Genomic DNA, 13,558 nt, shown 5'->3' with positions numbered 1-13,558 from the left:
CTCCCCTGGTCCTGTGTTCCTTATACCGCGCTTTCGGGGATGTCATCTATGGTTTCAAAGATCCTTCCTCCAAATCTTTGTTGTCTGTGCTCCATGACATTTATTTGTGTAACGCCCTGAAATTTGGGGGTCGAGCATAACTCGGCTCCCGAGTTCCAAAACATCACTTATGCAACATATTTAATGATGGATGTATGTTGTCTGTATTAGTACATAAAATATGGAATAGATTAAGCCAAATAGCAAATATAATTCAGGATAAGTGAAGAAAGCAAGCGGAAGACTTATAGAAATATATGTGTACAAGTGCAAATCCTGAAGTACATATACATACCAGTTCGCCGACAAGTGTTACTATCAAAATTACAAGTATTAGATTATATCATTTAATTCCCAAAAGATCCCAGCATCCCACGCATCCGAACGAGGCTCACTAGAACCCGTCAGAAAAGCATAAAAGAGAAAGCGACCTCATCATCATCCATCTCCCGCTCTCGCCTTAGAGGTCGCATCCACATCTGCAACATCGGAGCCGACAGAGTCTGGTGGGTGTTTAACACCGCCCCAGAACGTGGGAGTGAGTGATCAACTCAGTGGAACAATAAAGCACAGGTTAACATGTTATCAGTTCAATCAAATAGTAATGATGAAGCAGAATAATTAAACAAGTCCTAAGTACTCTTGTTAATGCAAGGATGTATGCAGAATGATGCGTGCTCTCACGCGTACACCCTCAGCGTCTTCATCTTACGTTACGCATGACATCGCCTCAAAGTGCCCCACATCTACAAAGCACATGCAAATGCGGTGCATGAACATGATTACCAAGTTGTTATTAGTCCTTTTCATACAGCAGGATTGGGAAGCTAAGATACCTTCCTCATATCACCATCCAAACAGTGATCCATTCTAGAGTCGTCAGTCCTAGACATCTCATACGATCATATAGTTGTAGGTCGTAGCAAAGGGCTCGTCACCAATCAATGCACGCCTATCATACCTTCGTTACCACCGTAAGACTCGTCACCTCATTGCGGTATCCAGGCATGCTTAAGGTCACTACAAAGGGCTCGTCACAATCAATGTAGGCCGACAGCGCGAATATAGTGTCCCATACCACCATAATTGGTTCACAAGTTTAGTTGCTCACTGGTCACTACGGGGAGGCTCATCACCCCAGCATAGGCCGGCTCATGAGTCTTAGCGGATCAAGGTACCATGGTTAACAGAATTTCACCGGTAAGTTTGGTACCCTAGATTCATACAATAGCGTCCATACATGGTGAACATACATTGGATGATCGGGTTACTTGACGAACTCGACTAGCACGAGTGCATGTTGAATTGAATGACATAGAGTGCGCAAACACTCCGCGTGGCCAAACCACTGCCGACAACTCTAATACGACTCAGGTTCGTCTAATCACGTCCTTCGTGGCGAAAGCAATCTTAGCCACGAACTTAAAGCCGATTACCGATTTCCTGGACTATTCATTGTCCCAAATGCATTACACTACAACAGATATTCGTATTGAATGTAGAATAGTAATGGAACAACAACTTTAACCATGAAGCATATGAGTACTTGAAGGATAACAACTTAACATTAATGTAAGCATAAGTAAAGCTTGAAATTGAATAACAAGGAAGATAACTTGCATGAAGGAAATCATACACACTAGTGGGAGAGTTGAGAATCGCTTCTCAACGCCCATACTAGGTTGATACATCACACTTTAGATCATTCAGACATTTCTACAAACACTTAGAATACATAATACAACATACATGACGTATGTTGAAATACACACATTTGGACAATTCCTTTTGCCAAGGAGTTGTCACACATACATCTAGCATACATACATGACAAATAATCATGGCAATCACAAGTTCATATTTTATACGCATACGGTACTTTATACATACACATGGAATACACAAATCTCAATATAATACATGCATATCAGGAACGCAGTATAAACATAACATTTGGCATGTGAAATCTCATCCATAGTAAGAAAAAATCATTCACTGGCATTGAAAGCCTTGAAAACCATAACCTATACACTTAAAGTCCGCACCTTAAGCCAGAAAAGAACACCGAATTGATTTCAGACGAGTTGTCTTCGTCAACGGCGATAGAATACCCTAAAGCAAGAATAGAAATGAGATACAACAACACCAAGACTATTCTAAGCTCTAACACAGATTAGGGTTAGGTTAACTTACCCAAAGATGAACTCAGAATCGCCGGAATAACGATTCTAAAGCGAAGGTTCAAGGATGAAGAAGAATAGGAAAGAATCTAGGATGATTCACCAACTTCTCTCTCACTTTCTCTCTCTTTTCCTTTCTCTTTCTTAGCTAGGGTTAGGAAATTCGTATGGAAAAGAGAGCTAGGGTTTCAAGGTCTATAAATAGGCCTAAAATTGATGGAAATAACCCTAGGTCCAAGGTATACTTAGGTTATAACCAAAGCAAGCCTCTCACGATCTAACGAAGCACTTCTGGTGGGCCTATAACCACGAAAGGTCGGACTTAAGCTCACTGACCATGGATCTAGGTCAAGCTGAGTTTTCGTACCGACCGGATCTTCAGATCAGCCGTGACGGACCACACTCAATTCAACGGTCATAGAATCTCGATCAGGTCCACAAGCACAAGGACATGCCTGGGCCACCTTCCCTGATCAGAGGGTGAAATTGGGTCAGAATCCAACGGTCAAATAGCTTAAAATCATCGCGCAAGCGACACGACTCAGATTTCATAAAAGCTTAATAAATTTCCAACAGTTCTCACACTCTTCACTCCGATCTCAATCAAATCAACCCAGGACATCTTCGGACTTGATTTTCGAGGTGATGGTCAAGCCCAACATGATGACCATAGGCTAAGATCATCGCTATCGGACTTTCGAGCGCGGTCCAGGTCCGATTTAGAACTTCCAAAAATTCCCAAGAACAAGCTGGATTTAGCGATGGATCCGAGATCAGAGTAACCTAGCACTAATTAATCTACGGTTTTGAGTCATGCAGATACAATTTAAAGTGATTGATGCAAATTTCATAAGCAATCGAGTATAGCGCTAATTACCCCAAAAACAACTACTTAACGTATAATCAGAGTCCTTTCTGTCCTCAGTGCAAGCATCCGTTTCAGTTTCTCAGTGTTCATCGATCACCAGATGGAAGGTACATGATGGCCCTGTTTGTTAAGTAAAAATAGAAACTAAAGCTATCACACATTATACTTGTTACAGAAATAGGCAGGGGTCAAATGCACCTCATTTACTGGCCAATTGAATTCATTTATCAATCTAACCAGAACTGGCTAATGGAATGCCACCTCATGGATGGGCCCAAGCTAAAAAAATTGCAGTAATCAGGAATATTTTAACCATTCCATTTGTATACCCTTTTTTTCCTTATGAGTCATGATCGAAATGGTTTCTTAGCCCTCAAAAAGGATGAATGATGGGATGTGTATAAACTTCTAGAGTTTTAGTTTGTGCCTCATCCAAGACGTGGCCTAGTGATTGGGCAGTCTTGGTCAATCGCCATGTGCACCAATCCACGGTTTGTAGGATTGGTGCTGATTTACTGAATAGTACCTAATATTTACAAACTCCTAAACTGAATTGAGATATTTTGATCCTGGCTATATAGTATTCATGTTCGAGGAGAGTGTTTGTCTGCTCATTAGAGCCACTTGGTTTGTGCCTCTACCATTGGAGGCTCAGGAAGAATCCTCCTATGAACAAGAAGCTATCTATCAGTATGAGGATGAGGAGGATAACGATCTGGATGATGAAGCTGACGATCTGAATGATGAAGCTTACTTTGGCAGCTCCTCAAGCCTTCGTATCGGTAATCGTAGGTGTTTTATACCTCTTTCATACACCTCTTTAGTATCTGGATGATGATCTGGATGAATTTTGCCCCTTTTTTTGGCAATTAATTGATTGAACAAATGATTGTAATTGAATGAATGATTGTAATTGAATGAATGAATGATTACATAGGTGGTAATTGAATGAATGAATGATTATAATTTTTTTTTATATGTAGGCAATAGCTACGGATATTGACCGTAGCTGAGAATCTGACAACCGTAGCTATTATTATATCCGGCATATTGCGACAGATCCAACACTACTTTTAGCTACAAATACTATCCGTAGCTGTATGTACTTTTCGCTACAGAAATAGTTGCTACGGATTATATTTGTAGCTATTGTAATCTATGGCTACAGATTAAATCCGTAGCCATAGGTTTTAGACCTATTGTTTCGGCACCTACAACTACGGTCATGCTACGGACTAAAACCGTTGCCACAGGCCTTTAGCTACGGCTTTTATCCATAGCCTTTGCCTAGTTTTCTGGTAGTGAAAATATTTCCATTCATTAGATTCTGTATCTCGACGACCCCATGATGATAAAGGTTGTAACAATAAAAGGGACAGTCCAACGAGATCGAAGCTTACCCAAAAAAAGATGTAAATGAGAATTATACAAAATGACCTGGCATGAATGATTTTCGAAGAATGTTCCGGTCATGGAACACCTTCATTCCGTCCTTATCAAAATTCGATGCCATCGAACAATATTCGATTGCACTTTCGATGGCATCGAACTATCTTCAATTTCATCAAAATTTGTCTAGAACCTTCTAGCGAGTTGATCTCAAATTTCATAAATTACTAGTGCCATCAAAGTCCATTTTGGAAATTATTTCAGAACTTTCACTTTTTAGACTCAGAGTTTCAGAATATGTTTTTTCTGGCCAATTTTTAGGGTTCTTTTTCTTCACTTCAAATCTTCGTTTCTCTTCATTCCTCACTTAGTTTCCTTGGATCTTTGGCATATGAATTCTTCATTAATGACTTTTAAATTTCCAAATCCTCATTTAGCAATTGTTTAAGCATAAATATTTCTTTTAACATCAATTTCACCTTTAGCTCTTGAAATCACCTCGCACATGAAAATATGCATAATTAGATCAATTAAGCACTATCATGTTTATAAAAACCAAGACATAAATAGGGGGAAATATGTAATATTTCACACTTAACAAATACTTCAGCCATCGCCATTCACTTTCTAGCTGCTAATAGCGATGCTTCTCCACTTGCCATTGATCGAGACGCCTGGTTCATTTCTTATGCTTGCGAATGTGCTGTAGTAACTAACTAGGAAATCTCATCTGCAGTCTTAAGTTGCTTCACACTTTCATTTGCTAATTATTGTCTCAATGTGATTAGTTCGGCCTCCAAAGCTATAATCCTGATCTCAAAATTCCCGATCCTTGTTTCAAAAGCTCTCGCTGCAACATTTTTGGCTGTGGGTGTGCGATTAACTTCTTGTACACTGGCTTACTTGAGATAGGTCCCTTGTTTCTTAGCTTCAAGATGATCGACAACTGCCTTAACTTGACAATACATTGCAAGTATGCCTTGAAGATCTAGAAGAAACGATGCCTTGATTACCAAAGTTGGGTCTGACTGGGACAACATATATGCTGAGTTGACCAATTAGCCGATTTTGTCTATTAGTTAGGCATCGAAGGATTCAGATAGCCCTTTTCAGAGAAGGTCGTACAACTCAGCTAATAAACTTTGAAAGTTTTCATGGTAGAGAGGAGACTTTACTCCATGCATCTCTCTGAATAAAGCCTTCTCATGTACAAAGAGGCCATCGTTGATCGGAGAAAGATTGACGGAGGCAAATCCACCACCTACAGGAATAATTTGTTAAAGAAAGATAAAGAGAAGTCACGTCAATCGCTTCTGTCTTGTTCGGTGCTGTGGGAATCTCAATTGAAGCAATTTTAGTTGGTTGATCAATGCCGACCGATTGTTGTTTCTCGATGATAGTCGGGACTTGCTCAACTATCTCCGTAAAAGTGCTCACGACTGCTACCTCTTTAGAAATGAGCCTCTCAGCCTCGACTGATCTTTCACGCATTGTAGTTACATCAACCATTACAGACTAGGTTGCAGTTGAGTTTTCACCAACCACAATGGGTGACAAAGAAATTGTTGGGACCAAATTCAGTGTGAAAGCCAAAGAGGGGAAACTAGAATTCTCCGTCGAACAATCAATGTGAGCGGAGAAGGAATCTGTTGTGCACGCTCTGAATCACTAGAGGGTGCACTAACCTCGAGTGGACTGCTCGAAGGGACATGCTTTATATCGGTCGTAGTATCTAAATCCACCACCATCGTAGCTGTAGGAGCAGGATCTCTAAGAATCACGGGGGTGATTACCGCGACGACCGTTTCATCCGTAAAAGCTGGAAGTGCAGGAGGAAGTGCAGCTAGTAGAATTACTGGTATCGGCTGCATACTCTGCTTGTGAGCTGATGCTGATTTGGGTAGTTCCTGAGTCATTGAAGGATCAGAACAACAATGATAAGTGTAGGAGTGAGAATATCAATTCAAGCAAGAGCATAAAATGGACGATCTCCACCTAAGTTAGATCGAATTGCGTGTCTGACTGGTAAGATTTAGATGGATTTAGGATTCTTTATTACAGTTGCTAATGGCCCAGCTATAGTAGGAAATAGTGGTGGTTGGGGATTATAAGGCTTGAGATATTTTTCAAATGGAAGGTTAGGATTATCTAATATAACCTTATCCTGAATCCATTTATTAAAACATTTACTATAATGAGCATCTTTATGCCACTAAATGCCTCTGGCTATTTCTTCGAAGTAATCTGCTTCGTCATAGAGAGGTCAATATTTTATTTTAAAATATTTTTCAAAGGTGATAATGGCTTTAGCAGAAGAAGTGTTCGTTGGTTTTTTAGCTCTCTTTAATGGCCGATGTTTTATGGATGAAGGAGGTTTAGAAGGAACTGATTGTTGGAAAGGAACATGAGGATTTGGGGGAGGACTGATACCTCCCAAGTTGAAAATCTTCCTTAGGGCCATTCGTTGATGTCGACAGACTGCTAGGATGTCAAGACATTCCTGGGTGATCTGCAGGATGTCTGGATAAGTAGCTTCAGCCGTTGAAGCAGAAAGAGTAGTAATCAGCTTTGTCTTCGCTCTCGTTGTCCTCTTTGCGGTAGTGAATGAGAGAGTGGGAACACTTCTTTTGTTACTCTCCACCAGGCCTAGTTGGGAGCAGAGTTGAAGCAAAAGTTTCATGGTAATTCCACCACCTAAGAGCTTAGCATATTGATGGTCTTACCACGATACAAAGCTACTCATTGCTGAAGGATATTCTGGATAAATTTCATCTGGAGGATGACCACTTCTTTATGATAAGCCAACTTAAGAGAAATATAGAACTCCTCATCAATAACTATTAATTGGTCGAACGGAAGCTGATTGGTCGTTACATGAGTAAGGACATGCAATATGTTGTACAAAGCCTAGCTATCGAGTGAATAGAGAAGGGTAATACTGTTCAATTCCTGCCTTCACATTCTTACCTTTTTCAATTGTGCCACCAAAAGCCAAATCTTAGCTGACGATATAGCAGTTCTAAGCATGATGAAGTCAATCGACTTCGTGCTCATTCTTAGGGTCGAATTGCCTTATGAGCTAGCCTGGTCCGTAGGTCTTCTTCTCTACAAAGGGCATGAAGGATAGACTATTGTCAGAATTCTCAAGAGAAGAAACCTCGTATATACTCATTGATCGTAGCATTCTCTAGAGCAGTGTGAAGAATTCGGTCTCCGTATGAAGAAAACAACCAATTGGTGTGCTCTTAACTGAAAAGTTGGAATTAAAAATACACAATGAATCACATCTGTGCAAGCCATATAGGCCCTCTAGCTAAATGAAGCCCTTTAATATTGATCTCACAGAGACCTCTCTACATATGACTCAGAACAAACAATGCAAATGCTATCCGTTGCCCTTGAACAAGGCATTTGGCCAGTGCAATGTATTTGGCCATAACTTGCTGGGCGTTGACACACAGGAGATGGTGATAGATCTAAAAAAGAAGGAAGGCTGCGTTCTTGTTAGGGAAATTCTTGCACTGTCCATCTTTAGCCTTTGCATGATAAATCATCCCAAAGGGCAATAGTTTAGTCAGATGACAAATGTCTTTGATGGAGATGCTCATTAGACCACAACCAAACATGAAAATGTTGGTACAAGTACTCCAAAATGATGTCAACACAAGAAGGGGAGGAGTATTAGGTGAGACTCTGTAAGCAATAGTTTAATGCATTTGAAGATGCCAAGCTCTCTCCATAACTCTTCACATTGAGCCGATACTTTGTGGAACCAATCTTCCTACTTTGGAAGTGGTTTTGGCCATAATCTCAGTGTCTTTAATGCATTTGCCACATTAGGAATGACTCCAGACTGAATTAGGATGTTATCTCTAAGACATATTGGGAAGAATAGATCTAAAGGTCGCAGTTCTTCGGCTGAAACATCTAGAGAGAATGAACGACCTAAACAGAAAGCGTCTTCATGGATCGGGGATTTAAGAATTATATCTTTTGAACATCTTCCTGTGAATAAATTCATCACCAAGATTATATCTTTTTGATCAAAAGTTGGTTTGGACAACGAAGAAGCCATGGCTGAGAGATGAAAGCAGAGCAATGGAGATTTCGGAAGCAAACAAATACAAAGAAAGTGGGATGTGGAATCGTAATGGATTTAAATACGAAACCGTATATATAGGCAATCGAAAAGCAACATTAATTAGGAAATCATGTCTATTACTGCAGAACATTTCTTTTTTGAGATGTGTTAATTTAGGATTCATCTAAAGCCTAGAAACGGTATGACCAACGCTTGCAATAGTGGTCAAAGGCGGTTTGCATTTGGGTAGCACGTGTGAGCATTCATGGCAACAGTAACAAAATCTCAAATGTTGCAGTCACTTTCTTCGAAAGGACAGCAATGAGGGGGGCAATGTTTGTACCCTATTTAGCCGGTTCATATTTTTGGCTATTCAGGATCGAACACGTGTGAGTTGCACGTACGCATGTTCAACAGTCGCAGGATTTTTTGTGAATATGTATGATTGCATTTCAAAAGGATGCAACAACATATATCAATTGCATTAAAAGCGATCAGCATAGGTGTGACCGGGTCTGAGTGACTAAGCAGCAAGAAGCCAATAGCTATGTTCACATGATTGTTGGACAGGTGTTTGAAGATTATAGGGAGCAAGAACGTGGGAGGTATCTGGAAGCAGAATGATGGAAGAAATAGTTACAATAACTGTCAAGAGGTGGGAAGCATCTAGAACAGTGAAGCAATTTTATAAATAGAAGATTAATCAAGTTTAAAAATTCATCTCACACCAACCCAAACAAATCAGCAAATCAAATTATCTTTCAATTATATTGTTAAATTTACATTGCATAGTGTAATCGTCTTTCATATTAAGTAAATTCTTTTCCTTAACATAATTATTTACTTTTTGCACTTGCCATTTACATTTCTTAGCTTGATTCATAGCGTAAGTATAATAAATGATAATTGTAGCTATAATTGGAACACTCTCTGTTAGTCGATATCGGTCGATTGTAAGTTTTCTTCCTTATTCCGTTTCATCTACATTGAGAAAGTCTTTTCGTACAGAAGGCATAAAGTAACCCATCATCAGAGGACAAACCCTACCCCTTGACTATCGCCCGGTCCATTTACACTTTGAGTGAGTAGCTGAATAGAGCACTGATATCCTCAGACCTTGGTCATACTCAGTGTCTGCCTACTTTAACACTCAGGGTCGTTGTTCGGTTTGAATTGGAACCACAATTCTAATTCTGGCATGCCCGCACGCCACTCATGCTAGAGAAGGATTGCGAAAATTGCATTGAACAAATACTATATATCTTTTATTATAAATTTATACCATATTTTTTTAACATTCATTTTTAATTGTACTGCAACATTCTTTGGGTTTTAAATGTTAAAAACATATAGGTTCCAATTGAAAAAATATATATATATTGGCTTTGGCCAATAATTCCATAGCTTTTACTAGTGATTCCTAAATAAGAGTTCAAAATTGTTCCTAAACAAGGAAAAGTACCATTCCCAAAATTCTGTTCCTAAAATTAAGAAGGATTTAGAATCATTTTAAAATTGTCGTTTCTAAAATTTGCGACGGTTTTTAATCGTTCATAGTTTTTTACGACACCCTATTTAGGAAAATAGGGATTTTGGTACAATGGGGTTTGATGCAACCTAAGCTAGACAAAGACTTCAGATATTTTTTGGTGAAATTCACCTACAACTAAAGGTATCTTCGACTGGATGCTGTTGTTGGTGTGACTGAAGCATAACATAAGTGCATAAAATTGAAGTCAGTTTTAAGTCGGTGTGAGTTCTTCTCATATAAAAGGGTATTTTAAGCCATTCCAAGTATGAATTAGGGTAGAAGAGAGAGAGCAAGGAGTTGTGGAGCTTTTACGAAGTCCTTATACTTCTCTAATCATTGGGTTCTTCTTCAAATTTTATGTTTTTCTTTTGAGTATTAGTTTAACCATGTCTATGGTTGGGTAAATCTCTTAACTAGGGCTAAGAGGTGAATCTTATAGTGATTTTCAATGTTTTAGTTTACTTTAATTTAAGTATTTGGTTTGAGTGTTGAACACTTCATTGATATTTGGTTTGAATGAAGATTTATTTCTAGTTTACTTTGATCCATTGTCGACTTCGGGCACATTGGATGCTTAGGAAAGCTAAGAGTGTTTGCTTATCTATGTTGCATGTGATTGATCTGTGAAATCCATTGATCTACCATAGACTAAGGGCATGATAGATGGTTTGAATTTCCTATGATCAATACTTTGGTGCTTTATGTGGTAATCAAATCAATTAAAGTTCAAATCTATTTTGGTTTGTGAATGATGGTTTAATTGCTCTATTATCTAGCTGGATAGGATAGGATTTCGATTCTAGTTGAGTTATATAATTAAATCAAGTCAATTAAACATTAAAAAGGGCTATAAGTGGATCCTTGGTGTTATAGTGCTTTGTTTATATTGATTTTCCCTCTTTACTTTACTCCATCACATCATTACTTCTTAAAATCCAATCTTGTTAGTTTTAGTTTTAGTTCTAGTTCTAAAGTATTTCAGAAAACACACAACTATAAGTCCCTATGGGTTCGACTTTAGTCTCACTAATTTATTACTACATCGTAGCCCTGCACTTGGGGTTTAATTCGGTCAAGTTTTTGGTGTCATTGTCGAGGACTTCGACTGCGTCTTTCTGAAATACCTTAGATTTAGAATTGATATGATTAGGATTAGTTTTCGTTGCATTTCTAGATTAGGTTTTTCTGAGAATTTATATACTAAATTACTTGTGTTTCTTTTGTCTACTAGAATCTATCATAGAATCAATCACCAATCGGGTACTATCCTTTCAACACTCTTGCTTTAGTTATTTCAGATTTCTTATTTCATTGTAGTTTCAATTTCTATAGAAGTAGATAGGTTTAGAATTAGGTTTGAGAGTGGTTCATGCCTAAGTGGGTTTGTGACAACACTCTCCCTCTCTCAAGTGAAGGAGGATTAGTTGAAGGATTGCCTATCCATCGCCAAATTAGACAACACCTAAGATCTTATGAATTGGTCAAGAATATGGTTGACAATCAACCTCATCACCGTGCAGATGAGCAACAAGATGAAAATGAAGTGCACAATGGTCCTCCAAATAGAACCCTATGCGATTATTTATAACTAGCTAAGACGAGCACACCTTCCTAAAATTGCGGCTAAGCTGCTAATGAAAGTACAAAATTATGTCCAAGGGTGATAGAGGGGGGGTAAATAGGACTTTTCAAAATTATTAATCCTACTGAATGTAAATATTAAGTTCTTTAAACAACAACAGGCATGATTAATGTATAAACAAATACTAACATAGTGAAATAAATCTCAATTGCATTTTATCAAACGTAACATGTATAATCTAAACATAGCATCTAATAACTAAAACACATCCTTATTGACAAATCATTGAGTTGGAATCCTTTGAATGCCTAACCTTGGAGAATCTCATCTAGACTTAAAGAACCACATTTAATAGATAAGATTGACCTAATACCTTGACCTAACACCCGACGACTTCCATTAGAGCATTTATTATTGTTACGGATCAAGGGAGATGAAGACTCTTCATCATAAGGAAGATCATCTTTAGCATGTGCTAAAAATGGGCTCACTCACTTACAAGTAAATATATAAGTCCATTGTGTCTAAAGCCCTTTCCTTGTGTAGGATTGGGATTCAGAGTTTGGGTTGTTAAACTTGCTAAGACCTTTTGTAGACCTCTGACGAAAGAATATGTGTTGTGTTCTTGTGTAGGACCTATTGCCTTACATAGGCATAGTGTAGTGTCCTTGTGTAGGACCTACTGCCTTATGTAGGTATAGTGCAGTGTCATTGTGTAGGACTTACTGTCTTCTGTAGGCACCTAAGATTGCCGGGTGTAGGCTCATTAGCCTAACCTTGTGTAAGTTGTAAAAGTTTATGGTTAACCTAATTTAAAACCATTGCATAGTGAAATCTAGTACACTCTAGGAGAGAGTGCATCTGTCATGAGTGGAGTAGGCACATATCTGAACAACTATATATCATTGCATTTGGATGATAAAAAAACATGATTACACTAAGAAATGTAAATTCGACAAGATAATTGAAGATGATTGATTTCTTGATTTTTTTTAGGTTGGTGTGAGACAACTTTCTAAACTTTCTTAACTCTTTATTTATAGCTTTCCTTCATTCCTCTAGATGCTTCCCATGATCAACGGTTATCATAATTGCTTCCTTCCTCTTTCTGCTTCTAGATTCTTCCCAAGATCTCACGTTCTCTAAATTCTTAACATTTGTTCAACATCCATACGAACTTGACCATTGGCTAACTGATTACTTAGTTGCTTGAACTTAGTCGCACCATAAATGATGACTTATAATGCGCTCGACATCTAATGGCATTCTTTCAAAATTCAGTTGTATATTCTTTCCCTAGTAGTTGTTTTTGGGGTAATTAGCGCTATACTCGATTGCTTGTGAAATTTGCATCAATCACTTTAAATTTGATCCGCATGACTCAAAACCTATAGAATAGTTAGCGCTATGTTACTCGAAAATCTGGGATTCACGTTAAATCCAATTGCTCTTGAAAATTTTTAGAAGTTTTGGATCGGACTGGGCCGCGCGTCGAAAGTCCGATAGCGATGATCTTAGCTTGCGGTCACCATGTTGGACTTGGTCATCACCTCAAAATCAAGTCTAGATGATGTTCGGTCGATTTGATTGAGTCCGAGTGAAGAGTGTGAGAACGGTTGGAAATTTATTAAGCTTTTATGAAATGAGTCGTGTCGCTTGCACGACGATTTTAAGCTATCCGACCGTTGGATTTGACCCAATTTCACCCTCCGATCGGGAAGGTGGCCTAGGCATGTCCTTGTGCTTGTGGACTTGATCGAGATTCTGTGGATCGTTGAATTGAGAGTGGTCCGCCACGGCGATCGAAGATCCGGTCGGTACAAAAACTCGCTTGACCTAGATCCATGGTCGGTGAGCTTAAGTCCAACCTTTCATGGTTATAGGCCCA

General features: G+C 38.7%; 1 protein-coding gene across 1 annotated transcript; it reads left to right on the top strand.

Annotated features, from left to right (window-relative positions):
- Nucleotides 1-726: 726 nt before the first annotated feature.
- On the top strand, nucleotides 727-3,952 carry LOC131218104 (uncharacterized; the record flags this gene model as incomplete). Its single annotated transcript, XM_058212784.1, has 3 exons — nucleotides 727-760; nucleotides 3,116-3,194; nucleotides 3,646-3,952. Coding segments are annotated over 3 exons (390 nt in total), but the record flags the coding sequence as incomplete, so codon positions are not given.
- Between the last annotated feature and the right edge of the window lie 9,606 nt (nucleotides 3,953-13,558).

The sequence above is a fragment of the Magnolia sinica genome, chromosome 11 (genome assembly GCF_029962835.1).
Source record: "Magnolia sinica isolate HGM2019 chromosome 11, MsV1, whole genome shotgun sequence".
NCBI classification, from domain to species: Eukaryota; Viridiplantae; Streptophyta; class Magnoliopsida; order Magnoliales; family Magnoliaceae; genus Magnolia; species Magnolia sinica.
Note: the sequence above shows the minus strand (reverse complement) of the source record. Positions and strands in the feature narration are given on the sequence as shown.